At 40.3% G+C, this 25500-nt stretch overlaps 5 protein-coding genes and 2 long non-coding RNA genes across 19 annotated transcripts; 5 read left to right on the top strand and 2 right to left on the bottom strand.

Annotated features, from left to right (window-relative positions):
• Window positions 1-69: 69 nt before the first annotated feature.
• LOC117238084 (sphingosine-1-phosphate phosphatase 1-like) lies at window positions 70-2296 on the top strand. Its single transcript, XM_033502713.1, has 4 exons — window positions 70-1073; window positions 1150-1351; window positions 1436-1660; window positions 1732-2296. Exons 1-4 carry the CDS (start codon window positions 611-613, stop codon window positions 2147-2149), a joined length of 1308 nt encoding a protein of 435 aa, XP_033358604.1. The 5' UTR covers window positions 70-610; the 3' UTR covers window positions 2150-2296.
• Window positions 2297-2454: 158 nt separating this feature from the next.
• On the bottom strand, window positions 2455-4016 carry LOC117238088 (PIH1 domain-containing protein 1-like). Of its 3 annotated transcripts, none has more exons than XR_004494112.1 (7): window positions 3853-4016; window positions 3710-3773; window positions 3456-3638; window positions 3219-3391; window positions 2885-3130; window positions 2680-2828; window positions 2455-2606 (listed from the first exon to the last, which is right to left on the bottom strand). XR_004494112.1 is itself a non-coding variant. In XM_033502720.1 (7 exons), the coding sequence occupies exons 1-7, from the start codon at window positions 3913-3915 to the stop codon at window positions 2550-2552; spliced, it is 930 nt and encodes a 309-aa protein (XP_033358611.1). In that variant the 5' UTR covers window positions 3916-4016; the 3' UTR covers window positions 2455-2549. The 3 variants fall into 3 exon arrangements, 2 of the variants coding, with proteins under 2 accessions (XP_033358611.1, XP_033358612.1); XM_033502720.1 differs by having other exon boundaries at window positions 2680-2823; XM_033502721.1 differs by lacking the exon at window positions 2455-2606 and having other exon boundaries at window positions 2686-2836.
• Window positions 3834-6055, top strand: LOC117238083 (inactive peptidyl-prolyl cis-trans isomerase FKBP6). 3 transcript variants are annotated; one of them, XM_033502712.1, is made up of 6 exons: window positions 3834-3854; window positions 4408-4657; window positions 4735-5195; window positions 5265-5453; window positions 5535-5646; window positions 5716-6055. In XM_033502712.1, exons 2-6 carry the CDS (start codon window positions 4430-4432, stop codon window positions 6004-6006), a joined length of 1281 nt encoding a protein of 426 aa, XP_033358603.1. In that variant the 5' UTR covers window positions 3834-3854; window positions 4408-4429; the 3' UTR covers window positions 6007-6055. The 3 variants fall into 3 exon arrangements, with proteins under 3 accessions (XP_033358603.1, XP_033358602.1, XP_033358600.1); XM_033502711.1 differs by lacking the exon at window positions 3834-3854 and adding an exon at window positions 4040-4131; XM_033502709.1 differs by lacking the exon at window positions 3834-3854 and adding an exon at window positions 4205-4313.
• A 79-nt stretch (window positions 6056-6134) lies between these two features.
• LOC117238077 (serine/threonine-protein phosphatase 6 regulatory ankyrin repeat subunit A) lies at window positions 6135-21278 on the bottom strand. 6 transcript variants are annotated; one of them, XM_033502700.1, is made up of 17 exons: window positions 21153-21278; window positions 20660-20784; window positions 19583-20582; window positions 19395-19496; window positions 18310-18411; window positions 18115-18231; window positions 17318-17518; window positions 16840-17223; window positions 16424-16744; window positions 15134-16361; window positions 14738-14913; window positions 14228-14656; window positions 12928-13951; window positions 7098-7225; window positions 6871-7019; window positions 6593-6725; window positions 6135-6531 (listed from the first exon to the last, which is right to left on the bottom strand). In XM_033502700.1, the coding sequence occupies exons 3-17, from the start codon at window positions 19910-19912 to the stop codon at window positions 6319-6321; spliced, it is 5037 nt and encodes a 1678-aa protein (XP_033358591.1). In that variant the 5' UTR covers window positions 19913-20582; window positions 20660-20784; window positions 21153-21278; the 3' UTR covers window positions 6135-6318. The 6 variants fall into 6 exon arrangements, with proteins under 6 accessions (XP_033358591.1, XP_033358592.1, XP_033358586.1 ...); XM_033502695.1 differs by lacking the exons at window positions 6135-6531; window positions 6593-6725; window positions 6871-7019; window positions 7098-7225 and adding exons at window positions 8021-8662; window positions 8869-9136; window positions 12375-12491 and having other exon boundaries at window positions 19583-20266; window positions 20374-20582; XM_033502701.1 differs by lacking the exon at window positions 6135-6531 and having other exon boundaries at window positions 6605-6725; window positions 6867-7019.
• LOC117238092 lies at window positions 8849-10324 on the top strand. Of its 2 annotated transcripts, none has more exons than XR_004494113.1 (3): window positions 8849-8939; window positions 9920-10117; window positions 10184-10324. It is a non-coding gene; the product is annotated as an uncharacterized LOC117238092 (long non-coding RNA). The 2 variants fall into 2 exon arrangements; XR_004494114.1 differs by lacking the exon at window positions 8849-8939 and adding an exon at window positions 9106-9217.
• LOC117238093 lies at window positions 17146-18085 on the top strand. Its single transcript, XR_004494115.1, has 3 exons — window positions 17146-17271; window positions 17335-17505; window positions 17596-18085. It is a non-coding gene; the product is annotated as an uncharacterized LOC117238093 (long non-coding RNA).
• Window positions 21105-25396, top strand: LOC117238082 (medium-chain acyl-CoA ligase ACSF2, mitochondrial). 3 transcript variants are annotated; one of them, XM_033502706.1, is made up of 8 exons: window positions 21105-21361; window positions 21452-21977; window positions 23007-23190; window positions 23275-23484; window positions 23595-23729; window positions 24310-24423; window positions 24508-24744; window positions 24804-25396. In XM_033502706.1, exons 1-8 carry the CDS (start codon window positions 21262-21264, stop codon window positions 25131-25133), a joined length of 1836 nt encoding a protein of 611 aa, XP_033358597.1. In that variant the 5' UTR covers window positions 21105-21261; the 3' UTR covers window positions 25134-25396. The 3 variants fall into 3 exon arrangements, with proteins under 3 accessions (XP_033358597.1, XP_033358599.1, XP_033358598.1); XM_033502708.1 differs by having other exon boundaries at window positions 21205-21361; window positions 21452-21752; XM_033502707.1 differs by having other exon boundaries at window positions 21205-21361; window positions 21455-21977.
• The last annotated feature ends 104 nt before the right edge of the window (window positions 25397-25500 follow it).

The raw sequence follows: 25500 nt of genomic DNA on the forward strand, positions 1-25500 counted from the left end.
CATATCTTCGTTTAAACAGTTAAAAATATTAATATACATATCTTTATATCGAAATTGATACATTTCTTAATCGAGATATAACTATCCATTTTATTGTAAAACAACCACAAAATATTAGGCGACTACGGTCATTGGTTTAGTCCAGAGCTTGAAGTTGGCGAATCTAAGTTCACATAGTTGCAGCATCTCTTCCATAACTGTATATACTTTATGGAATATGTACTTATATATACGCACAATAATGTACTACAAGAGTGGTAAAAAATGTGTTTAAAGATGATACATACGAATATCATCGATTTTGCGGTTATCTAAACACGTTTGAACTATTCAATATCTTTCCTTTAATTTTTTACTTGTTGTAAATAAAAATTTAAAAGGAATTACACTTCTTGTAAATAGTTCGATGAATATTCGATAAATTAACATTTATGTGATAGATTTATATTGAATCACCTCCATTTTAGCAATTTTTTTTATGTATTTAGTCTTGATTTATGCAATTTAATGAATTCATTATTGTCAGATTCATATATTCAATAGTAATTTACTAAATTGCTAAGTAAAATGTTATTCTTATGATGAAACTTGTACATTACACGTAAGAACTATGTGGTCAGAAATTTTAGAATATTTAAAAGATGCGTCTTTAGTGGCAAAAATACAAAATTGTTTTGGTGTCAAAATACATTATAGTGAAACTTTGAAAGAACATTATAAGGAAAATCTCTGTCCTGAAATCCATGGTACTAATTGTCGAAATATTAAACGCAATGTGAATAGTTACCAATTAAAATTTGGAGAAGCGAAAGAAAATGGTTATATTACAACGGAAAAAAGATCTATTTGTGGTGTAAAAACAAATATATGTACGAGTGAGAAATACGAACCATCGATCGCCCTCAATTGGAATTATACTATAACAAACTATTTTTGGTATTATTTATTTTTTTTTGGAACAGAATTAGGGGATGAAATATTTTATTCTACATTTATACCTTTCTGGTTTTGGAATATCGATGGTGCAGTGGGTAGAAGGGTTGTTTTAGTATGGGCTATTATCATGACAACGGGTATGTTATTACTTAATAATATCTAATACATTTTATTTTTAAACAGTATCGTTGCATTATGAAAATTTACATGTAGGTCAAATATTAAAAGATGTTATATGTTGGGCAAGACCTGCATGTCCTCCAGCAGTTCGATTGCAAATAAAATGGTCAGAAGAATATGGAATGCCATCTACTCATGCTATGATTGGTATATCGATTCCATTCAGTGTAGTATTATTTACAATAAATAGGTATCTCTACCCCGTTTCTATTGGTTGGACAATTGCAACATTGTGGTAAGTGACATATTATTCTCTAACAATAGATTGATTAAAATTCACAAAAGAATTTAAATATAATTGTTATTATTTATTTAAAAGGTGTACACTTGTGTGTATGAGTAGATTATATCTGGGTATGCACACAGTATTAGACATTCTAGCAGGCTTAATGTTGGCCGTTGCATTAATGATTCCATTAGTACCTTTAGTGGACTATACAGATTATTATATTCTCTCAAACATTTGGGCTTTGGCAATTTTAATTGTTACTAGTATAGCTGTTATAGTTTACTACCCATGCAGCAAGAAATGGACACCAACCAGGTAATTTATATAATGATCTTATAGTTTATAAAGATACCAATTTGATTATGACGAACAGTCTTCTATTTTAGAGGTGATACAACTATGGTGGTATCTGTTACCACCGGGGTTCATTTAGGAGCATGGCTTAACTACAATACTGGAGCTATGATAGCTCCTACAAAATCACCACCATATGATATTATATGGCCAACTTACCCAATGTTTGGTTGCATGATACTTAGAACAATACTTGGATTTTCCGGTATTCTTGTAACAAGGGCTGTTTGCAAATCCTTTTGTTATAAAATAATGTGTGCCATATTAAGAATTAATTCTGAGGACCTCATGAAAAGTCAAAATTATTCAGAAGATAACAATAAGGTTCTTGTTGATCTAGTCCACAAATATGTGACTTGTTTTATGATAGGTGTAAATACAGTGTATCTCTTGCCAAATGTGTTTTCTATAATTGGAATCGAACGACCGACATTTTACACGGAAATATAAAACGCTTCCTTCAGTTATAAAAACGATGCATTTATCGGTTTTATCGGTATAAAGTAAACATAATATGAAATTATAATCATTGTACAAATCATTCCAATACTAATGTTTGTGATATTGTTTTTGTACACATATACTCATTGCTCGTATCCATTGTTGCTACAGGTCACAAATATGTGAGTCAGATGTCCTGTACTATTTTATATACCAAAAGCGCAATTTCAGGTTTCAAACTTGTTAACCTAGTTCCAATTATATTGTTCATATACATGCATTAAAATTATAGTTTCGTTGGTAAGAGAAATAGATTAAAACAGTTAGTAAGAAAGTTTATATTTTACCTTCCTAAGGTATAAATAAATGTTACAATGTTTTTCGTTACAATAAACTAATTGATTAAAAATTAACTTGTTTGAATATTTTCTAAAACTCTTTCCACAGGCATATCTAACCTTAATACCTGTGAAGGAGATAAATTATATGTCATTATAATATTATAAGGAAATGTAATTACAATAAACTGACATTCTTACCCTGAGATTATTATCTAAAATACATTTCACATATGGTATATTTATGATGTATGGAACTGATAAATCATATACGAGACCAGTTTTATCAATAGTAATTACAATACGATCTTGGTCAAGAAGTACATCTACCTCTTTTCTAGTAATCTGTATTAAAATACCAATATTTATACACTATCTACTGGAAATAAAATTTTGATTATCTTACCCCTTTAGGTATTTGGAATACACCAATCAAATGTATAGATGTTCCTTTTAAATGTTTCAGTAATACATAATTTTGATTTAAACCAACTACAGTATCTGAAGAAATATTTTCTAATTTACTTTTATTTTCTTTTTCATGAATGTCTTTAGTAGGAATTTTAATTTCCTCAATTAATTGTTTCTGGATTTGTGTGTGAGTTCGTGGCTTACGATCTTCAATCCTGTGCTGTTGTAATTTTCCCATTACCTAAAAGATATACAATTTAAATCTGAGGTCTCTTCTATTTATGTAACATAATCTCATTGACATATGTTCAATTAGAAAATAAATATACTTTTCTATTTTTAAGAATCACATAATCTTCTGTATTTAATGTTCTGTTAAATTTGTTCGATACACCATCTATTATAACTGATATTGTGAATAGTAAAAAGTTTTTGCTTTTTTGACATTTTTCAAAATATGTTGTATTAATAACGATATCATATGTCAAACAAGGAGATCCACCTATAATGTTACATGTAATATATTAATTTTAATGTTATATTATCTTGCTATACAATACAGTTACCTTTATCAGTTTCAAATCTTTCACATCCAATACTCATAAGTACTACAAATTCTGGACTTTCTTGTGACAATATTTCAAAAAGTTTTGCGTCCGATATATCATCAGGTGGTGGTATTTTATCAGATGTACATATGTTTAAGAATACTTTTTCTCCGCCATCAGTTCTTGTTTTTATACATATACCTAGAATATATATACAGGGATTATATTTGATCAATGTTATTAATTTTGTTAATATTAATAACTGGAATTACCTGGTGTAGGTTGGATAATAAAGAAAGGTTTAGAATCAGATTGTTTTATCAGTGTATCATTATCCTACAGAAATAAAAGATTTATTTGTTTATATATATACTAATTCTAACATGAAAGTCACCTAATTACTATCGTTACTTACAGGTAATATTAGGTTTTTTGTTAATATTGTATCATCTATATCCAAGAATGTTGTGTTATTCATGATGAAAAAATATTTTTATTCATTTACAATATAATATTCGTTTAACAATTAGCAGTATCAGAATTAAAATATTTTCGTATAATAGTTATTTTATTTTTTTGAATACGACCGTTTGTTATGGATGTAATTTGGATATACGTATACGATAAGCAGTGGTGGGGAGTGAGGAGTGGGGAAAGATATCTTTCTTTTCATGTTTTAAAACCATAACAAAAGGTAGAAAGAATTTAACCTTTCCTCTTTGAATAATCTTGATAAAATTTTGTAATTATTACTCATCCCCACTGGGATTACACTGACAGGGAATAGTAAAAATTAAAGTTTTATCAGTTAGATAAATTGATATAAGTTACTAAAATGGAAAAGTGTATAAATGCTTCAGATGGATTTACCCTCAAGTATACAAATCCAAATTTTACAATACAAACCTATATTTTTAATCGAAACGTCGAATAATTTAGAACAAAATCTTTGATAAAACATATATTTCAGAGATTTGACATTAAAAGATGGAATGGTATTTGAAGTTTCTAATAACTGTGAGAACTTTGACGACGAAGATTTTGGTTATTCCACGGATATACCATTAACTAATGATGAAGTATTAGATCTTTTAAATATGGATGATTTTCAAGATGAAGATACTTGTGATGATGATAATATAAATAACCGAATTACAGTTTGTGGTATCAGTTTTAAAAAATTAAAAACTAAAATGACTAATCTTTTTGGAGATGGAAAGGTAAATTATATTTCTTGATGTTGTTAGTATATTGATGGTCTTTCATAGAATAATGTTTTTTTAAATACTATTTGTAGGTCATGAAATTAATAAAACAGGAAGGTGTTGGTACTGTTATACCATGTGATGCACAAGTTAGTATCAAATATATAGCACATTTTGAATTCAGTGATGAGCCATTCGATTCTAGTTTTGCTCACGGAGATACAGAAACCTTACATTTAGGTGAGGATTCATTATTACCTGGTTTAGAGATTGGTATTACATCAATGAAAAAGCATGAAATAGCAATGTTCCTTATACATCCGGATTTGGCATATGGAAAATATGGTTGTGCTCCTCGTATTCCACCAAATGAAGAAGTATTATTCATTGTACATTTAACTGATTATGTGGATAATGGATCTGCTAAGAAATTTCAAAGCTTGTCTTTAGAAGAAAGAAGACAATTTGCAACTGCTGTTAAGGGTGTTCAGGGTAAATTTAATACCGCCAAAGATTACTTTAGTAAAAAGAAAATTAAGCAGGCAACAAAAGAGTAAGTATTTTTTAAATGAAATATATATATATATATCAACACATTATTATTATCGTTGTGTGTTTTCAGATATGGGAAAGCACTTCAATGGTTAGAAGAAACAGAACTAAAAAATCAGCAAGAGGAAGATGAAGTAAATAAATTACTTTCAAGAGGTTATAACAATCTTGCAATTTGCTACAATATGCAAAATATGCCACGTAATGCTTGTAATGCATGCAATAGAGTTCCTATACCTACATCTAAAACTCATTTCAAGTATGTTGGATTAAAATAAATTCTAAGAAATACCTACATGAACATGATTGTACATTTATACATTTTGTATTTATTTTGTAGTTATGGACGGGCGTTATTGAAAATGGGAGAGTTTTCTAGAGCAATGGAAAAGTTGCAGCTTGCTCTGAAGATGGAACCTAAAAATATGGAGATTGTCAAGGAAATTAAACTTGTGAGTTAATAAAATCAAAAAATATATATGTTGTTTCTGGAAACATTGTATCATACTCATTACTTCTAGGCAAATGAAAAACAAAGGAAGTACTTGGACATGGAGAAAAAGCTTTGGGAAAATTGCTTAAAAGTTAAAGAAAATAAAAAGAAAGAGCCTTCTGCTTTTGAAAAAGTTGCATACGAGATCTGTAAAAGCTTTTCTGAAGATAATCAGGCCTTGAGACAACCACTTCCTGAATGTTTGACCCCTGAGGAAGACAAATGTATACGTGAACAAGCCGCAGTTTTTGGCTTGATTGTTACTACGCACCAAAGATACGGTAGAGAAATAACATATCTTAGCAAAGCTAATTATTAAAATCTAAGCGCTACTTTAATTAAGATGATATAATATGAACATATATATATATATATATAAATAAATATTTTTGTACTCTTATATTATGAAAAAGAAATTATATTTCATAAAAATGCTTTACTTAACACTCATTTAAAACCTTTAGATAATTTTTACATTTTTTTACTAGTGATACAGAAATATTTTTCTTTATATTTAATGGTCAAGATAAAAGGGATATCAAATATGTAGAAGATACAAAGATCGTGTGTGAAAAAATGGCGAATCTACGGTGTATATGTGTAAGTATCAGGAAACTACACATAAAATCATTCAACGGTTCGTATTAGTCGTAGACGGCTTTTCTGGAAGAGGTTTTCCGATTTCGTTGCCAAATCGTATTCTATATTTTTGTCTTACGAAATCCCATTTGACGGCATTTTCAATTCTTATGGAATCTTTCAAAGATAATTGATTTTCCAATGGACTTGATTGAAGTAATGGAAAGTTAATGACGTCACGCTGCTGAGATAATACTCCATTGTCCTAAGCGAAAAGAGAAATTTGTTGCTATTTATTACTTATTTACTATCGACCTTTGACTTACCTGAATAAATGTATGTCCCGTAAATAGGTGCATTACACCAGTTTTACGTTCGCCGCTTCGATTTTTACACGCTCTTCCAATATATGAAATCCAGGAAGTAACGAGATTCAACGGCGAAGGTGCAGTACGTGTTCTTAAAAAGGATAGGTATTTCGATTTTCGTTACATTTACAGTAAAACATTTTGACGTATTAGTTGTAAATGTGCTTTTCGCTTTTCTTTACAATATGGAAGTTTGTTTTTGACATGTATAGGTATATTTTTTGCGAGTTACTTACTTTTGCATTTTACGAATAAGTTTGCTCAATCCATATTTCCATTCGATATCGCTTTGCGACTGAATACTCTGATATGTGTCGGACATCATCGCGATTAATAGATTGATTAGTACAATAACACTAACCAACATATATAGAGAGAAAGATATCTGTCAGAATATGAGAGCATTGAAGGTCAATCCTTGAGGTACGAATCGTGCACGAGTAGTTGTGAATATTAGTCTGACCTTAAAGAAATATATTGTCCAATTTGGTTGCATTTTTCGTTTTAATGATATCGTGAAGTCATCCGTATCCTTTTGGCCAAAAATAGCGAAGAAAAGATTTTCCGTAATATCGATGGGATTCACTTTCACTGAAAGAATGTATTCAAGCATCTAAAATTGTCAAAGGTATTCCTAGAGGAACGCAAAGATCATTCTTACATTGCGTCTTCAATTACGTGATTCATTTTGCGTGAATTTGCACTTTAATCGTTGCGCCCCAATTGCTAAATTTAATGACATTGATTGAAAGAAAGGGATATATACAGCATGAAATGCGAAACATGCGATGGAGATGAAAAGATAATATAGGTAGGATAAGAGTAGTTATCACATTGGAAAAGGAGCATAATTTAAATGATCATTAATGAAATTGGAATATTTTAGACGACGTATGAATGAATATTCGCTCGTTAGATCGATTTCAAGACATCGTGATATCTCGTGCGAGTGATCCTAATCGATGAAGATCGATAATCGGTGTGTCATGATCATGTTATGATTTGATTGAGAACTAATCGAACGGCAGACGGTCGATGCACCAATTTCGCGATACGATCGAATTTTGTAAATACGCATTCGATTGTATTAGTCTGTAAGCATGGTGATATTCGGCTTATGAGCATGCACGCATGCACTCAGTAACATTTCATTAACGCAGTGGAATTAGTTTATCGATTTGTTAGTGTGACAATTAAAGAGCAAGGCAATACGAGTGACCATACATGTAGATGGACTAACCATTAAAGATACGTTAAGTTCCTATGCATTGTTGCTATACAGCATCATTCCTTTGGTAGTCTTCTCTAAAACATGATCGAGGCGGTAATCGTTGCATCGATGCGAGGGAGGGTAAAAGGTCCGCGAATAATAGTAGAATCACAGAATGATCCGATTAATTTGGATGTTTATTTTAATGAGAAAGTACGTATGAGACGAAACTGTACACATCTATTAAACGAAACGATATAACGTCGTTTTACTATAGTAATCCAAAACCAGGAGGACAAGTTCAATTGGGTTCAACTTTAACCAATATATCGATTGCAAATAATCAATCGATTCAAGGAATAGAAGTAAGTGTAGTTTGGCTTCCTGCCACGGGAACACCGGCCAACGAACTTTCCAGAACAGTCGGTAGGGATTCATGATCGGTAGATTCTTTCGATTCTTCGACATGTTTCTCAATATTTTCACCATAAAGATCACGATACTTGTGTCGGACCGCTTCCCAATCAACAACGTTATCGATTCTGACAACGTTACTGAATGATAATTGGCTACCAAGAGGACTCAGGTGAACAACCGATAAAGCAACGCTATCCTTGTGAGCCACCTGTGCTTTTTTCACTTTGGACAACCACTTGGCGCCCATTCTGGACCGCGCTGAAAGCGCATCGGTTCTTTGCAATCCCATCAAGCGGACAAGAGAAGGTCGTTGCTTTTTTGCAGCCCGCTTTTTGCAGAGTTTGTACAAATATGCCATCCAGGTGGTAAGGAGATTCAGTGGCGATGGCGCTGTGCTTGTCCTGCACATCGATAAACGTATCTAATCAATTAGAATTTCCGCGACCGTTCGAACGAACGTGTCTCGTTCAAATTGCGCGAGCATACAACGGCGTTTCTTATCGCATCGGAAATCGATATCGGTTCTATCTCGATTTCGATTGTCAAAGGGTACGCTACAGGAGAGCTCGACATTTCTTATCAATGAGCAACGATTATAATTCCTTACCTGTGCATATTTCTAACAAGCTTACTCAATCCGTATTTCCATTCGATGTCGGACTGAGCTTGTATCCGTTGGTAAGTGTCACTCATCATGGCAATTAGCAGATTAATCAGCACAACCACCGAAACCAGCATATAAATACCAAAGGTGAGCTTGAAGAGAACTTTGGTCCACTCGGGCTGCGTTTTTTCGACCTTGAATTGTTCGTGGGTCGTCTGACCGAAGATGGCGAAGAACAATAACTCAACGGCCAATACGGGACTCATCCTGACTGGAAATACGTGGGAACGATACGTCTCGTGAAAACTCTGTGCACCGCGATAGATTTTATGTTCTTCAATCTGTTTGTGAAGTACGTACGTATGTACATGTTGCGTATATCTGTATGCGTGTAAGTACGTGCATGTTTTTTTTTTTTTTTTTTTTTTGTTGACCTCGACGTTTTTAGGATAGTGTCACTATAGCTAAACGCTAAGTCGTAGTAGAATGCGTTATTCTACTAACTTCTTAAACTAAGGGATGCGTTTATAAGGATGAATTCAGATCGCTCTAGACGAGCAATCATCTACAAATCCTACCATAGGAAGGAACCAAAGGTAGTTCTAGTGCACTCCAGAAGTAGGATAGCCATGCTGGGTTAAATGTTTACAGACGCACGATATCATAATCGTACTTCTCTATTTCGTGTTCGCGGGACTACTTACGTAAATTCCGAAACGATAGCATGTTGATTATATCTCGCGAATAGCCGGTCGACCTTCAAAAGGTGATATGAATCCAACTACGAGTTGTTACCTAGAATATTTTGATGTCGTAGCTATTTTCAATGCGGTATTAGCGCGACGAGAACTCGTATACGGCATTGCGTCCGGTAAAATCAAATTCGCAATCATCGAATCGAACTTGTGTATTTTTCCGAGGCGAAAAATCAGCTTCCTCTAGATAGGTGGCGTCATTGTTGTTGGTACCATGGAGGAGTTAGAAGCCGTCGGTACGTTTTCATCCTCTTTCTCGTCATCCTCGTTTTTGGTATCCTTGTCTGCTTCTTTTTCAGGCTCGTTCCCGGACAGAGCTAAATATTTCTTACGGATCGAATCCCAATCGACTACGCTTTCGAGTCTTGTAGCACTATTGAAAGACAATTGACTTCCAAGAGGACTCAAGTGCACCACGGACAAGGTTACACTGTCTTTTGGTCTGACTTGACCTTTCTTCACTTTGGCCAGCCACTTCGCGCCCATCTTCGATCTAGGTGAGAGACGAGCAGCTCGCTGAAGTCCCATCATGTGGACTAAAGAGGGACGTTTTCGTTTTGCAGCGTGTTGCCTGCACACTTTGATGAAATACACGATCCAAGTAGTGAGCAAGTTAAGAGGCGATGGGGCGGTGGTCGTTCTGCAACACGGAATCGTGTGTCCAGCCTATCCCACAGATTCGTTTCACGAAAAAGAACTACACGGTGACGGAACATGCGGCGCGGAGGCGGTTCAATGCGGGAAACTGACAGCGAAAACTAGCAGTGGAGTAGCAGACTTTTTTCGGGGAATACGTATTGCTTCCTTAGCACAAGAAACGGAAATAGGCGGGTATTTATGTTCTGAACGCGGGTCTGAGAAATCCAATTGGTCTTGTATACGAAACACGTTTGCCGGCTTACCTGTGCATATTTCGGATCAGTTTACTGAGTCCGTATTTCCACTCAATGTCCGATTGCGCCTGTATCCGCTGGTAGGTGTCGCTCATCATGGCGATCAGTAGATTAATTAATACAACTACTGAGACCAACATGTATACGCCAAAGGTCAACTTGAACAGGACCGAGGTCCACTGCGGCTGATTAGTCTCGACCTTCAGTTCACCGTGGGTCGTTTGGCCAAAGACGGCGAAGAACAGATACTCGAAGGCGAGTACAGGATTCATCTTTACTGGAATTCGAGGCACATACGTTTCTTGATTTGTCTTTTTTTTTTGTGTTTTCTCTCGTGACTGTTGCTTCGTGCCTTTAGGCGGCTACTGGTGGACTCGCTATGTATGGATGCGGGTGTGGTATATCATACGTACATTAGAACGAACGAACGATCGAACGAACAATGAATGTACGAACATGCTCATGCTAATACAGATTGGCCATGCTTGCGAATAACGTTGAATGCATGCCGGACGTTCCGTGAGCTTCGATCGATCCACGCTATGTAATTATTCGGTGTCGTTTAACTTTCAAGGTGGTATACCTGTTATTATTATTTCTATTCCGTTCGCATTTTTGTTTTCTTTTGTGTTAAGACGCAAGAATTTGCGATAGCAAATTCGTGGGATGTATCGAGGATCTACAAAGGCAAGTGTATTTTATCGATCATCAGAATGTGCGGGCTTTCCGCATGTTCTTCTTTCTACCGGGTTCTCGGAATTCACGAGGTTCACAACTGATTCGTTTGTTTTGGACGATGAGATGCAGCATGCAGACGGCGCGGCGAGCATTCTTTTTCTCTTTTTGTCTTGATCTTGCGGCGACGTAGCCGCACGAGCGAACACGTACGTAGAAAGAGAACTATTTACCGTGCGCATGCAAGGAAAAATCGGACGCTTCGTTGCTCCCCAAGATCGTGAGGAAGTACACGTAAAGCGGCCGCGACTTTAAACGAAGAGAGGGATTCGAAGGAGAAAAGGAGGACGTCTCGAGGACGAGAGGAGGGATAGGGAAGTCTAAAACGGATATTGAGTCGAGGCGGTTTCCGGCAGTTAGAGACAGTCACAGAAAAAAATGGAGAAGTGCGCGCATCGGGTGGCACATCGGGATCGAACGTCTGGATGTGGACCAACCCGACGCTTTTCGAGGTCGTAATTCGACTTGATCGATTAGTGACATACAAAACACGCATTGCGCAAGACTCGAATAGCACGAAAAAGATAACATTACTTTTGTATGTTTAGAGAAATGCGTACGATGCACAATAGAGGCTGTGGAGAAACGCGCGCTCGATTGGCGCCTCCGTGAAATAAGGAAGAAACCGGCGGTGGTCGCCAATCCACTCGGTGGGACGCTAAGATCTCGAGATCGGAACCGAGATCGAGCTGTAGACACCGAGTAGCTGCGATTCGGACTCGCGACCAGGCAATTAGGATTTGGGAAAAGCATCAACATCCTTTTGTCTTTCGTGTTGTACGTGAGTATGAACATGTTTCAGGAATTTATGGCATTGATCGTCATAGAGAAAAATAAAGGAAACTGGACATAGTGCGGAGTTGTCCCGGATATTCGTCACAAGCCCGAATCACAGCACAGGTTACAGCGGAGTGAGAAACATTTCTCGCAATGTTACAAATATTTATGTTAATTGGAATCAGGCAGCAGTCCCAGCAGGCAACACACATCGGGCAAACGCACAATGCAGACGGTACGACACCAAGAAGAATCGTGTCCTGCATTCCGTTGTGCACGTGTCATTGCCATTCAATTCACGTTCCGTTCTGGTTCTCGTTAACGTTCTCAATCGGCTTTTAAAACTTACTATTTCGGGAGCTATCGTCACAACACTCAGGTGGTTTTGTCTTGTAACGGAGGTGTCGACGAGGAGGCGCCGTCGATGGCGTCTCCATCATCCATTCCGTAACATTGGCCAACAAATCTATCATTGCAATTTATCCGATTATGCGTTTGTCTCGAGCCAACTAGGCTGTTCTATGGTATAGTCGGGACAACGATAGGTTTTAGTCTTCGTCTTCGAAATTATTAAATCATCGGAGGCCTGCGAGGCATCGCGATGGACAAGGAATGATTCGTCATTCACTGCCATTGATTAATTCGAACGATTTCGAATATCGAATACTACCTTTTCAGGGGATGAGAAGCATCGAGTACGCGTGTTTTTATTCGTGTATCCGCGTATCGCATGTTCGCGGTCCCATCGACCGCGCCGCCTAGCTTTTTTTCATAGAGTGGCTGCGATCGTATATCCGAGGAATAAGACGGGGGTAAAAATTAGGAGGTAATTTCTCTCTCCCTTTCTCTCTCTCTGCTACATTCTAAAAAAGATCACGGCTAATCATGTGCGTCGAACTTACCGTCGTAGAAGGCGCCCTTTTTCTTTTTGTCCTCGCGCATGTCTTGAGTCGATTGATTCTTGAAGGCTTGGTTCAGCGCAACGAAGTGCATCGAGAAACCAAACACAAAGATGGCTAACACAGCAAGAAATCTGGCGAGATCCTTCATCAGGTTTCCGATGATGATCGCCCATGGTCCAAAGAGATGGTGAAACGAGAGGAAGTCGAGGATTTGCACACAAGCCAGCAAGAAGCTCAGAGCGAATAGTTGATTCCTGAGGTAGAGCAGGGTTGGCCAGTACTGTCGTTGAACTAGCACGAAGCCCATAAGATGGAACGCTACTCCACAGATGCCGAACAATAGCACCGCCAATTTGATCCAGCCTAGTCCGCTCTTGTCGCTAGGATTAGTCAGCTCGAAGAGCAAAAGTCCAGACAGCATCACGAGAAGACACCATTCGTACCAGTACGGTAATAGACTCGGTCTTACCACCGGATATATAGGAATTATACCGACCAGTAAAAGGAAGACCATCAGATATATGTGAGACGTGAGGTACGACATGAATTTTATGATGGGAACGTTATTGTACTTGTGACCGAGCGGAAGAGCGAACACCACCCATACTGGCGGACAGATGAGGAATGCGACGAATAGAAGAATCGTCCTGAAGGCGTTCCAATTCAAGCTGCCCTGCCACAGTTCTTGAAGATATCGTTGTACCACCGTATGCGCAATCACCTCCTTCTGCTCGTTCTCGATCAGAACGTCCAAGAATTCCACGTTTCTGCGATCCATCGAGGTAAGAATTCTTCCAGCCGAGTCGGCGCCTGCGGCTAGAGCTAACAATTCTGTGGCCATCGCTTCGCATTGTTTGCCGGCGGCTATCAAGTCTTTAGCTCTCTCCTTCTCTTTCTCCGACAATTTCATGTAGATATTGGAGAGCTTTGCTGCCGTGTCTACTGGTGCCGGCGATACCAGCACGAATTCCTCGATCGGTTTATTGTTGTGGCTCTTACTGCAGACCATCATATTATAGACGAACTGAAAAATCAACGAGTTCGAATCGATCAAGTGCATCACGAACGAAATCAACCATCAGGGGAGTAAAGTGAAAAGTTGGGAATCGCGTGCTTGTTATTTGACGTCGACACTCGCCAAAATTTATTGGTTCGACCGAGCAATGATCATTGTTCGCGTTAAAAGTTTCGAAACTCCGTGCTGTGCCAATTGCGTTGTCGAAGCTCGAGTTTCAAGAGAAAAGAAATTACACGAAAAAGAAAAAAGTCACGGAGAGAAGCAGTGGCGATTATAGCTTACCCTCTTATCCTCCATCAGAGCGTATGTATCGTGCTCCTTCTCCATGAGATACTTGAGCACGTCGTTGTGACCCTCTGAAGCGGCGAACCAAATCGGCGCGCTTCCGAGATTAGTTTCACTCTTCGGTGAGGCTCCGCTTTCGACTAGCAATTTAACAACATCAAGATAACCGGCGCGAGCGGCGCAATGCAACGGCGTCCAGCCATTTTTATCAGTCGCGTTTATTTCTGCTCCCTGACCGAGCAGAACTTCCACCATTTGGTAGTGACCGTGAGTCGCGGCGATGTGCAGACCAGTTTTACCGTATCGGTCTGAGCTATGTAACAATTCTGCCGATCTGCTCAACAGAAGGCCCACCACCGTAATGTGACCTCCGAAACAGGCCAAATGGAGGGGATTAAAGCCGTTTTCCGTGGTCGCTGCCTCCACCTTAGGCAATGATTTGGCATCAGCTCATCGCCATTAAAAAGTCCGTATACTGTTTCTTTTTTTTTTTTTTCGTTTGGATACCTGTACGCCAGCCGAGTTTAACAGCAGTCGTACGACGTTTTCGTTTCCGGAGTAAGCAGCCAAGTGTAAAGGTGTCATTCCGGATTCGCTTCCTAATTCTCCTACCAGAGAGCCACCAGTTGGGGGATCGGATTTCACCGTTCCAGGTACGTTGGTTAAGAGTTCCCGCACGGTATCTGAACGAAAAATACATTGTTTTACTGTCTTACAGGGTAAAGTCTAACGCGGGAAAGCCTCCAAGCGACATCTCCGCTTTGTAATAAGCGTGGTTACTATCTCTGAAGCTCGACAAGCCTAGTGTTAGAATACATTGTTTATATTAATATCGTTGTTAAGAAACGAAGATTATGCTTGGGATGCTTCTCTCCTAAGATACAATCGGTGGAATAAGCTTACCGGCTTGACCGAAGTACGCGGCAACATGAAGGGCAGTAACCCCAAGCTTCTTACTGGATATACGAAGAGATTGAGAAGATCTCATCACTTCCAATACCTGACCATGTCCGTGTTGTGCGGCCAAATGGACCGCGGTGAATCCCGCTCGATTCTCATCGGCACAAGAAGCACCTGCTCTGACTAACGCTTTAACAACCTCGGCATGTCCTCCTTCGGCCGCCAGCTGAAGCGGAGTCGCTTCGGTTAACTTGTTTCTTGCAGAGATGACACCTTGCCGATCGAATTTCATCAGCTCTTCGATCACGCGCACGCTGCCCTGCATCGCCGCTATGTGGGCGCATGTGTTCCCATCTTTGGTACATGCCATCACTAAGCTGGGATGTCTTTGAAGGAATAGCTGGGCCACCTCCGCATAGTTGTTCATCGCTGCAGCATGAATCGGTTTCTGACCTTGATCGTCGGTCGCGTCTATACTTGCCCCGAGTTCGAGTAGAAGCTTGCACACTTCCAATTGGCCAGCACCAGCTGCCAAATGAAGGGGTGTCTGTTTTCTCAGCGTAAGAACGTCTATCGCAGCCCCGTGGTCCTGCACAAGGAACTTGACGAGATGCGAGTAGCCGTTCATCGCTGCTAAGTGCAATGCTGTTCTACCGACTCTGGACTTGGAGTTTATGAATGCTTTGTTCGCCAACAACGCATCGCAGACTTGTAAGTAGCCATGCTCGGCAGCCAGGTGAAGCGCGGACCTACCCTCCAGGTCAAATACGTCTACTCTCGCGTGATTCGCCAGTAACGTGGTCACTAGCTCCATGTGACCGCGATGGGCAGCGATTAGCAACGGGGTCCAACCGACAGCGCTTTGACGATTTAACGCTTTCTGTACTTCCGTGGCTGACATACCACTTATCATCTCTGTTAGAACTTCGTTGTTTCCAGCTAACGCGCAGTGATGGAACGCTGATTCTTGAGCTTGCTTTGTTTGGAGTGAAACGTCTGCTCCACCTTCCAGAAGAGCTCGAATAACTGCGCGGTCGTCACCAGGTATTTCAACTTCCGACGGTTCGATCTGAGCGGCGTAATGTAATGCACTCGCTCCTTCGTTTGTTAAACTGTTGACGTAGGCCGTCGCTGTCTCCGGACCCTTTCTTTCCTTCACAAACTCGATCAAGTGACGCACGACGTCGGCTTTGCATCCTCTACATGCCAAGTGAAGTGGCGTTTCTCCGTTCTATCGAAATGCGTTCCATCGTAACACAGAGAAAGGAAGTGACAGAAGAGGAAAAATCATACCTTCGACTTGTACATAGGATCCCCGCCATCCTCCAGAAGAAGCAATAACGTCGTCAAATTGCCATGGCTCGCCGCTACGTGCACAGGTGTTTGACCGTCGTCGGTAGTCAAATTTGGCCCTGCACCAGATTTCAGTAACATCAGCGCACATCTGTCGCCGTCAGGCACTCTGGCTGCTATGTGAAGAGGCGTTTCCCGAAGCTTTCCTCCTCGAACGTGAACTTCGGCCCCGTAACCTAACAGAGTCTCTACTACCGCAGGTTTTGCATTTTCCACGGCTATATGCAGCGCAGTGTAATTGTCGTTCGTAGTTGCGTCCACCTATGCGACAAAGAATGTTCAAACAACTAATTTAAACGAGTTCTCTTCCGAGATTAATCGAACAAAACTATATTTGTGAGTTTCCATTCTAATACCTTTTCACCTCGTTGTAGGAGAGTGCTTATGATGCCAACATGACCGTACTTGGCTGCCGTGTGAATTGATCTGGCGCCACGTTTATTTGGCATGTGCAAGTAGACGCCCTTCTTGAAGAGCATCGTCGCGCATTCCGAGTGACCGTTCAATGACGCTATATGCATCAGTGTTGATCCGTCCTTTGTCCTCTCAAATATGCTGGCTTTGAATTTATCAGCCAGCAACTCAATAATAGAAGCATGCCCGTTTTCTGCTGCTAGATGCATCGGAGTACGATCCTGATGATCAGTGATGGAGGCTGACGCTCTGACACCGTAAAAGTACTTGACGAGGGTTTCGTCACCCTCAGCGCTCGCTATATGTAATGCAGTTTGTCCATCACCCTGGAAGAATATTCGCATTCAAAGATATCCCAAGACGTTTCTTTAAAGGTATGCAACATTTCCGCAATTCCGAGATCCTAGGATTTTCTCATACGTTTTGCATATCCACAGTCGCCCCGTAGTCCACCAATATTCGCACCATATCGATGTCCCGTCTCCTAGCCGCCAGATGAAGGGCTGAGTCACCTGTAGTGGTAGTGGCACGGAGCTGATCCGGTGCCTGTTGAGCCAACAATTCCCTGCACATCGATTGATTTCCAGCTTCCACCGCCAAGAGCAAAGGTATCTTTCCTCTCTACAATACATTATGGTGATGCAAGGGCAGTGTTTTCGAAACAATTTCTTATAGACTACGGTCCATTTTTGCTTTAGTATCGGGAGACATTAGACGGCTGGTCAGATCGATTTTCGCGAGGAAAGAAAAACGAATCCGCTATACGATTTCCATAAATAGTCACATTCGTATGTAGACGTAAATATCGACGTTGGGGAGCAGTTTCTCTTAGAATCGCATAATCTCGCTCGTTTACGAGACAAAGAACGAAGGAACATTAAGAGGCTGGTAAGTGTGCGTGCGAGAAAGAAGGGGAAATAGATGGAAATGTGCCGAAGGGTGGTAGAAGAAGAAAAAGTAGAAGAAACGAGCTAGAGGAGAATTATGACAGCTGTTCGGTACCAGGCCGCGATAGTCCTGGGCCATCATTCGTGTCACGCGAGAAACGTGAACGAGAATTGGGAGCGATGCGCGATAGAAATCGCGCAAAAACTGTTAATTCGATCAAGGAACGCCTGACACAAAGCTGCCACGTTTGATCCTTACAAGAGGTAGTTAAATTACTTAAGCGGTAAAAGAATCGAATTTTAATGATTTCTTCGACGCATACTACTTACCCCATCAACTTTCAATCTAATGTCCCGGCCGGCGGCGGCCAATAACGCTCGTAAAATTGAAGTCGCAGTACCTGTTTGTCTGGACGCGACCAAATGTATAGCTGTTTGTTGCCTCGGCTATACTCGAATAATAAAAGAGATATCAGATATTTTGAACAGTTAATGAGCTGAAAAAGAGAAAAGAAAAGTTCATACTCCTCCAGTGGCATAAGGATCGACGCCCCGCTTTGACAGTAATAATTTGACGACATCCTCTCTCGAATACATAGCCGCGATGTGAAGAGCATTGTAATTGTCCTACGAAAGACGAAGACGAATTTTGTTAACGCAATTTTTAGGTTATGTATGATCGACGTGAAGATTTCATCTTCCTGCCATAGTTACTTCCGCTCGATTGAATCGAATAGCTCCAACTAGCTATGGTAGATGGAAATAAATCGTAAGACCCAGCGAGATTCGCCGGGTCAAGTGGCTAGTATGGAAACCGGGTTATAAATCGCATTTTGCCGCACCCAGAATAAAACGAATGGTTTATCGCCGATCGATTTGAAAATGACGTCGAACCGACGCGTTGGGTGGGGCTAGAAAACCCGATCTCTGCGATTAGCTATTACTTAAAGTTAATGAAGGGGCGCACCTAAGTTTTTTCGCAAAATTCTTGGAGATTCTAGGAACTTGCGTAATCGCGGAAATACCCACGGAAAGGGTCACGATTGCCTAGTAGGTTTTTAATTTGCTAGGAGCTTTAGGATTGGTCAACCGTGGACGTAGCCGCATAAGCATGACTACCGCGAAGAAACGCGCCGATAAAATCTGGAAGGTGCCTAATCATCTCCTAGAATCGAGCTAGTTTTTCGCCCTACTCACTCGTCGGCCTACTTGCTTGCTTACTTTCTAACCTCCGTAAACCCCTTGGCCTTGGCCCTCCTTCACGCGATCTTACCCTCCTTCACTCGACTTAACAGGGATTACAAGGAGATCGTTAATTATACACGTTCCATGGTCTCCACTGGCTATGATCATGCATTTGAATGACTATTCAAATAGTACGTGTCGCAGCCACGCAACGCGACCGGGAACTTGTTCAAAAACCAGTATCGCCACAATTAAGACGATTAGATTTTAACGCGAAAACGCTTATCACCGCCCGTGAAATGTGGAGCGGTCTCAAAAGCAATTAAAAAATTCTGCAAATCTGCCAGTTGTATTTTACTCGTTAAAGCACGCCAGGGAGAGCTACCAAATTTCTTGAAATACTTCGAATTTCTTGGAATACTTGCGCTGTTCCTGGCACCTACGTCCGCCCCCAATTCAATCATTCGGTCGAGCAATCCCGTGCGATTGTCTTTTACTGCGTACATCAATGGTGTCATGCCCGTTGCCTGAAAATTAAAGATATATATCGAGCAGTGATTGAGATAGAGGCAACGAGCTATTTTGTTAGCGAGAATTTTCTTTTTTGACTAACCGGGTCCATGATACTAGCGAGAGGAAGGAGGGGACCATCCTCTCCGACGCTCTGTACCGCCTTCTCCAGAGATTTGAGCAGCTGGTCCACCGGTGCCCATTCTCCACGCGCGGCAAGCCCGAGGAGCTTTTGTGCGGCTTCCCTGCTGGTTGCTCCTGCCGATCCAGGTTTGCTTCCAGGTTGTGTCCCATCCGCGCTTGTTCCTCCACCGGTACTTCCCGTCGAGGCTGATCCTCCGGTCTCATCTTTGCTTACTGGGCTTTCCTCTTTGCTGGAGGGATTCTTTTTTTCGTCCTTCCCACCCGATGTCTTTTTACTGTTACTGCTCATGGTACTCCGTACGATCTCTCATCGTAGTCAACCGACATGTTTCACGCTTGAAGGACGACTTCGTTTGTCACTTAAAAATCTATATCTCCACTGTTTTTAGTTTTGTTGTATTTAACTCTTAACGTTTATAAACCATTATACTGATAAATTGTTACGTTGTTTCCGATATTTTCTAAGAGTCGATAGTGAAATAAAAAAAGAACCGATGGTAGAGTTGGATGTTGGACGAGCGATTTAGTTGGTCGGACGCGTGCTAACACCGCGTTTATCCTGGCGGTTCTGAAGACATTACGTGGCTCGCGAAGGGTAGCCTTCCCTCGACCCTCTCGCTGCTCGGGCAGGATCGACCAATCACTGTCACGGTAGTGCGGGAATCCACAGGGTAACGGTACACACCAGCAAAGAACAACTCGATTCAACCGGGTTGCACGGACGCGTATAACGTTGCCTAACTGGCTCACCCGCTAGCTACCGTAGCCCTCGCCCCGTTGGATGCTTAGAAAATGCGGTAAACCGGTGGTGAACTCGGTGGTGGTAGCAGCGGCAGCAGTGGTGGTTCGGAGAGCCGAGAAACCTATCACGAGAGTGGGGAGCAGAAGGTGGAACGGTGGTGCCATGGTCGACGTCGACACGCGACTTCCGGCGCGGAGCCAGCAGGCACGCCATCCGTCTATGTGGAGTCCTTCGATCTTAGATTTTAACCACTGCTATCCTCCTTACTGCAACCGATTTACTTTTCTTACATACCTTTCATTTTTTCACTTGAACATATATTTTTTCTTTTGCGTTCATATCTCAACATTCCAACGGAGGAGCTTGATCGACGTTTCAAATAAACCATGTGTGTCCTTGTCGTATCTTTCATCATGTTCCTTACAAACATAAATTAAATTTAATATGACTTACAAAACATGCTATAGACCTTTAAATGAAGATACAGATATATGTATACATGTATACCGCCTTATTGTAGAGTGAGGTAACTGCACTTGGTAATTCAATCGGGACTCGTTTATACATATGTATGTAGTATGTAACACAGTATGTACACAATTGTGTAATTGAATCATGCAAGATATCTTCGTCGCCTTATAGAAAAAAAAAAGGTGATTAGTACAGTATCATAAGTCAAGTGCACAAAAGCGTCAAGATTAACGTTAATGGACTTTGGTATTTTGAATAGTTAACAGCGTGTATGCGTTTGAGGATAAAGCGATAAACATATAGAGATAAACATTACCTATACGTAGTTAAAATGTTCCAACGTAGTTCGTCTTGAAGGAAGGCTCTCAGTGTTATCTCAGCAGCCGTAAAGTGCGTATCGATTTGGAAAGCTATAAATTGAAGAAATGTTTCGTTTTTGTATTACAAGGAATTCGTTTTTCTTCCCAGCTACTAGTTACCGCGTATATTACAAAAATGTTGCTAATGTGAAACATTCATTGCTTGGTGAGTAACAAGATATTTATCAAAAATATATATAATTGACACGAAAGAAAAACAAGTCATCTAAACGTATTTATCAAATGTTTTATGTAGTAGATCTTCGAAGTTCTTGGAAATTACGTAACATGTCGAGTCAACGGTTATTTCAAGATAAGCCGGCACACATGCTACAGTATGGGAGTGTACCATTGATCGACGAACCCATAGGAAAATTAATCGGAACGGCTGCAGAAAGGTGGCCTGATCGAGAGTGTGTGGTGTCTCTACATCAGAATATACGATTGACGTTTTCCGATGTCATTCAGCGTGCCGATCGTTTGGCTGCCGGTTTAATGAAATTGGGTATGAAGCGTGGCGATCGTCTCGGACTATGGGGTCCCAACGATGTCGAATGGTTAATTACCTACATGTGTGCCAGCAGAGCGGGTTTCATTCTTGTTGCTATCAATCCTAACTATCAAATGGATGAGCTCACCCACTGTATACAAAAGGTCGGCGTAAAGGCTGTGATATCACCTGACAATTTTAAAACACAGGATTATCCACGCATGCTACTTCAAGCCCAGCAAATGTGTCCTACTTTGGAACACATAATTATCTATTCGAAGGATCACGTGACGTAAGGAAATGTTCGGTTAACGTCTAACATGGTTGTCTACACTTCCTAAATTCTAATCATGAGATGAATATTCTTCTGAGGCGACGCGTGTGACTCTATCTCTTGAGAATGATATATTCGAGTTTCCTTTGAATTTCGTTTAATTTAAGCGAGGGAATGGACAATGTGCAATAACTCTTGATATCCGGCAACGACGGGTCGATAAAGAGACAAGTTGGACGCGACGAAGCATACGTAAATCCTTTGTTCTTAGGAAACGCGATCGGATCGAGTCGTTAGCGGCGGTCGACAAGCATCCCTCCGAGGTAAATTCGTCGCGGTTGGTCATTCCTGGTGATAAGTAGACGCGGACGAGGTCGAACAGGGGTGCAATTTTAACGTATTCTCGCACTCGCTCTCGTGCGATCTGTTAATTCATGAATATCGCGTGTAGTAAAACGCGGCAACAATCGACGTACAGTCCCTATTCGATTTAGTTGTTGGAATAATCGCTAGGTCAGACTACGTATACCGTGACGATCGTATAAACAATTCGTATGTGCCACGCGACACGGTTATCCCTTTTGTTTTCATTTCGTTGATTCGAATCGCATCTCATGGGCGAGATATTCGATCAAACGTCTAACGAACCGCAAACCGATAATCATTCGGCCGAACGAGCGGAAACGAATTAACCCAAACGCTTGGTAATTTCCTAAATGCGCGACCTCGAGTCCCTCCTCCCGTGATTTCAAGCCACAATCAGGCCAGTCGTACCGATTGACAATCCGATTGATAGTTTTGCGTCGCCCTTGCACGGTCGATCTATTTTCAATTGTGTCTCGTAACTTTCAAAGTTTTGTTTGATCATCCAGTGGATTTGATTAATAATCTCTTTCCGTGAAAAGGAATCACTGACGAGCAATTAGGTTAATGGTCAGTCGCTGCTTTGTAGTCTATTACGCACACTTCGATTCCGTTTCTAACATGCATTACCACCTTGTCGCGATCGATCGATGGATCGGTTAACGCGTTTCTAAATTGTTGTAGTGGAACTCGCCGCTTTATCGATGTGGAGGAGCTCGCAACCAGAATCGAGACGCGGTGGATCGCGGCAGAGCAGGACCAGATATCTTGTCATGATGGTAGTAATATACAATTTACTTCAGGAACCACTGGCAGACCAAAAGCCACCTTGATATCACATAGGTCTGTGATGAACAACTCGAAACAGGTATAATACTATCGCCAGCAATTATCTCAATGATGTCTGATCGAATCTTTATCGCAGTATCTTTCTTGGACTTCAATCGTTTAGGCTGCCGTAAAAACAGAGTTAACCGTCGACCACAAGGTTTGCCTAAACGTTCCATTCTTTCATGTGTTTGGCATTATTAAAGGATTGATGTGTATGCTTCACGCGGGTATCACGCTCGTGTTACCAGCTCGTTCATTTAATCCTGTGAAATCATTGGAGGCGATAGTACGTGAGAAGTGCAATGTCGTTTACGGAACTCCAACAATGTGGGTAAGGAAATGATTCGAAAGTTTCATATGATAAATGAATAAAATTTTCATTTGTTCGTTGTAAATAAGTATTAGTGTTGTATATTGTTATTTACGATCAATCTATTTAAGATCAATCTATTGGACGTTCAACAACGACTTCAACCGCCACCAATAACTTTAGCCTGTGGCGTCACCGGTGGTGCTCCTGCGTCGCCGGAGCTTTTCAAAAAAATAAGAAAATGTTTCCATTTTGACAACATGAAGGTAGGGATCAGATGTGATAAGAAAAATGTAGAGTCACGAATGTAGAATCATGTTATCATAATATTAACATTTTGATCGTTACTTTTTTAACCGTTTGAACGAGCACTTGCGAGCGCGCCTTTATGTCAAAGTAATCATGTTTGCGACCGTATAGTTGAACAGTTCACTATGTCCGTCGTAAAAATCGAGCATGTACGTATAACGTACATGATCTTAATTGTAAAAAATAATCGTCTGCTGGATTTCCTTCGATAGATACAATTTTCAAAATTCATACGAACGTTGGTAGGATATAGGAATGGACGAAGGTCGTCGACACGACGACAGGGTTGTACTTAATTCGGCCCGACATAACGCGTCGCGTTTCCCGCGTTATCTATGCACATATCTTGCACGGGCAACTCCTCGGTTCGTATGCATAAATACGATTCTGCGAGGAGAAATATCGTTTCTTGGCCTCGATCAATAACGTTCTCTTTCGTGAAATCGGGTTCCGAGGTTCTTCGTACGTCGTGAATCGCTGATATTCGCCATATTCTCTCTTTCAAACTTACGAATTACTGATTCGCCATGTTGACAGACGATATACGGGCTGACGGAGACAACGGCGGTCATCTTTCAGACGCTGCCCAACGAAAATAACGAATTGACAGAGAATACAGTAGGCCATTTGGCCGATCACGTTGAAGCTATGGTAACCAAAAAATCATACGAAATTCGGTATTTGTTATTTACGAAGTAAATCTTTTTTTAATTAAATTTTGTCTCTATTGAAAAGGTCGTCGATGAGAATGGGAACGCAGTGCCATTCGGTACTTCCGGAGAACTTTGGATTCGGGGTTACTGCACCATGATGAAATATTGGAACGACAAAGAGGCAACCGAGAAGACTCTTACCAAAGATGGATGGTTAATGACTGGCGATCGATTCGTCTTAAGATCGGATGGTTATGGACAGATAGTCGGGAGACTGAAAGACATGATAATTCGGGGAGGAGAGAACATTTTCCCAAAAGTATGTGTACATACCAGGCATTATGTTTAATTTTGTTTATTTGCCAAATCGTGTTCTAGGAGGTCGAGGATGTATTGATGACACACCCTCTGGTGGCTGAGGCACAAGTTATAGGCGCCTACGATAAAGTGTACGGAGAGGAGGTATGCGCCTGCGTGCGTCTTCAAGAGGGCGCGAGTCTTGGAAGAGAAGAATTGAGAGAATATTGTAAGGGTCGCATGGCGCCTTTTAAGATACCACGTTACATAGAATTCGTAATGGAATATTCGAAAACAGCTAGCGGGAAGATACAGAAATATAAACTGAAACAACAAATGGAAAGCAAAGGGGTAATTCCCACTAATTCGGACGAGAATATTACCGTCTCTATTGGTAAAAATGAAAAATAATTTATTAATTCCGTTTAATTTAAGTAATGTTTAATTTAATAATTTTTAATAAAATTTTTGTTTAATAATATTGTTATCTTTTAAGAAGATGAAAAAGTAAACGCGATATAATTCGGTGAGATAGGTTCGTCGTGGTAGAGGACGCCACACGTTCATTTGCCAAGTTCGTTTGCCTACGAACTCGGTAATGTAGAAAACTATTCCAAGTGCGGTCATATAATATTTACCATCAATCCAGCGAAATACATATGTTAGTACATCAGTATACGTATTTTGTTCGAGTGAAGTTAGTATTGTTAGTATTCTTTTCTATGCAATGACTTTTATAGAAGCAATTTCAGGAAAGATGAGCGAGAAAAGAATACAA

The sequence above is a fragment of the Bombus vosnesenskii genome, unplaced genomic scaffold (assembly GCF_011952255.1).
Source record: "Bombus vosnesenskii isolate JDL3184/JDL3185 unplaced genomic scaffold, Bvos_JDL3184-5_v1.1 scf7180000013431, whole genome shotgun sequence".
NCBI classification, from domain to species: Eukaryota; Metazoa; Arthropoda; class Insecta; order Hymenoptera; family Apidae; genus Bombus; species Bombus vosnesenskii.

Coding starts and splice junctions, on each gene's coding strand:
- LOC117238084 (XM_033502713.1), top strand. CDS start 611: ATGTGGTCAGAAATTTTAGAATATTTAAAAGATGCGTCTTTAGTGGCA. Junction 1,352..1,435: donor TGGACAATTGCAACATTGTG/GTAAGTGACATA, acceptor TTTATTTAAAAG/GTGTACACTTGTGTGTATGA. Junction 1,661..1,731: donor AAGAAATGGACACCAACCAG/GTAATTTATATA, acceptor CTTCTATTTTAG/AGGTGATACAACTATGGTGG.
- LOC117238088 (XM_033502720.1), bottom strand. CDS start 3,915: ATGAATAACACAACATTCTTGGATATAGATGATACAATATTAACAAAA. Junction 3,131..3,218: donor TGATTCTTAAAAATAGAAAA/GTATATTTATTT, acceptor TATATCTTTTAG/GTAATGGGAAAATTACAACA. Junction 2,824..2,884: donor TATTCCAAATACCTAAAGGG/GTAAGATAATCA, acceptor ATTTTAATACAG/ATTACTAGAAAAGAGGTAGA.
- LOC117238083 (XM_033502709.1), top strand. CDS start 4,273: ATGGAAAAGTGTATAAATGCTTCAGATGGATTTACCCTCAA. Junction 4,314..4,407: donor TCAGATGGATTTACCCTCAA/GTATACAAATCC, acceptor CATATATTTCAG/AGATTTGACATTAAAAGATG. Junction 5,454..5,534: donor ACATCTAAAACTCATTTCAA/GTATGTTGGATT, acceptor TTTATTTTGTAG/TTATGGACGGGCGTTATTGA.
- LOC117238077 (XM_033502695.1), bottom strand. CDS start 19,912: ATGAGCAGTAACAGTAAAAAGACATCGGGTGGGAAGGACGAAAAAAAG. Junction 14,657..14,737: donor TAAACTCGGCTGGCGTACAG/GTATCCAAACGA, acceptor TCATTGCCTAAG/GTGGAGGCAGCGACCACGGA. Junction 12,492..12,927: donor AAAGGGCGCCTTCTACGACG/GTAAGTTCGACG, acceptor TTGCAATGATAG/ATTTGTTGGCCAATGTTACG.
- LOC117238082 (XM_033502706.1), top strand. CDS start 21,262: ATGTTTCGTTTTTGTATTACAAGGAATTCGTTTTTCTTCCCAGCTACT. Junction 21,978..23,006: donor TATTCGAAGGATCACGTGAC/GTAAGGAAATGT, acceptor AAATTGTTGTAG/TGGAACTCGCCGCTTTATCG. Junction 24,424..24,507: donor CCGATCACGTTGAAGCTATG/GTAACCAAAAAA, acceptor TCTATTGAAAAG/GTCGTCGATGAGAATGGGAA.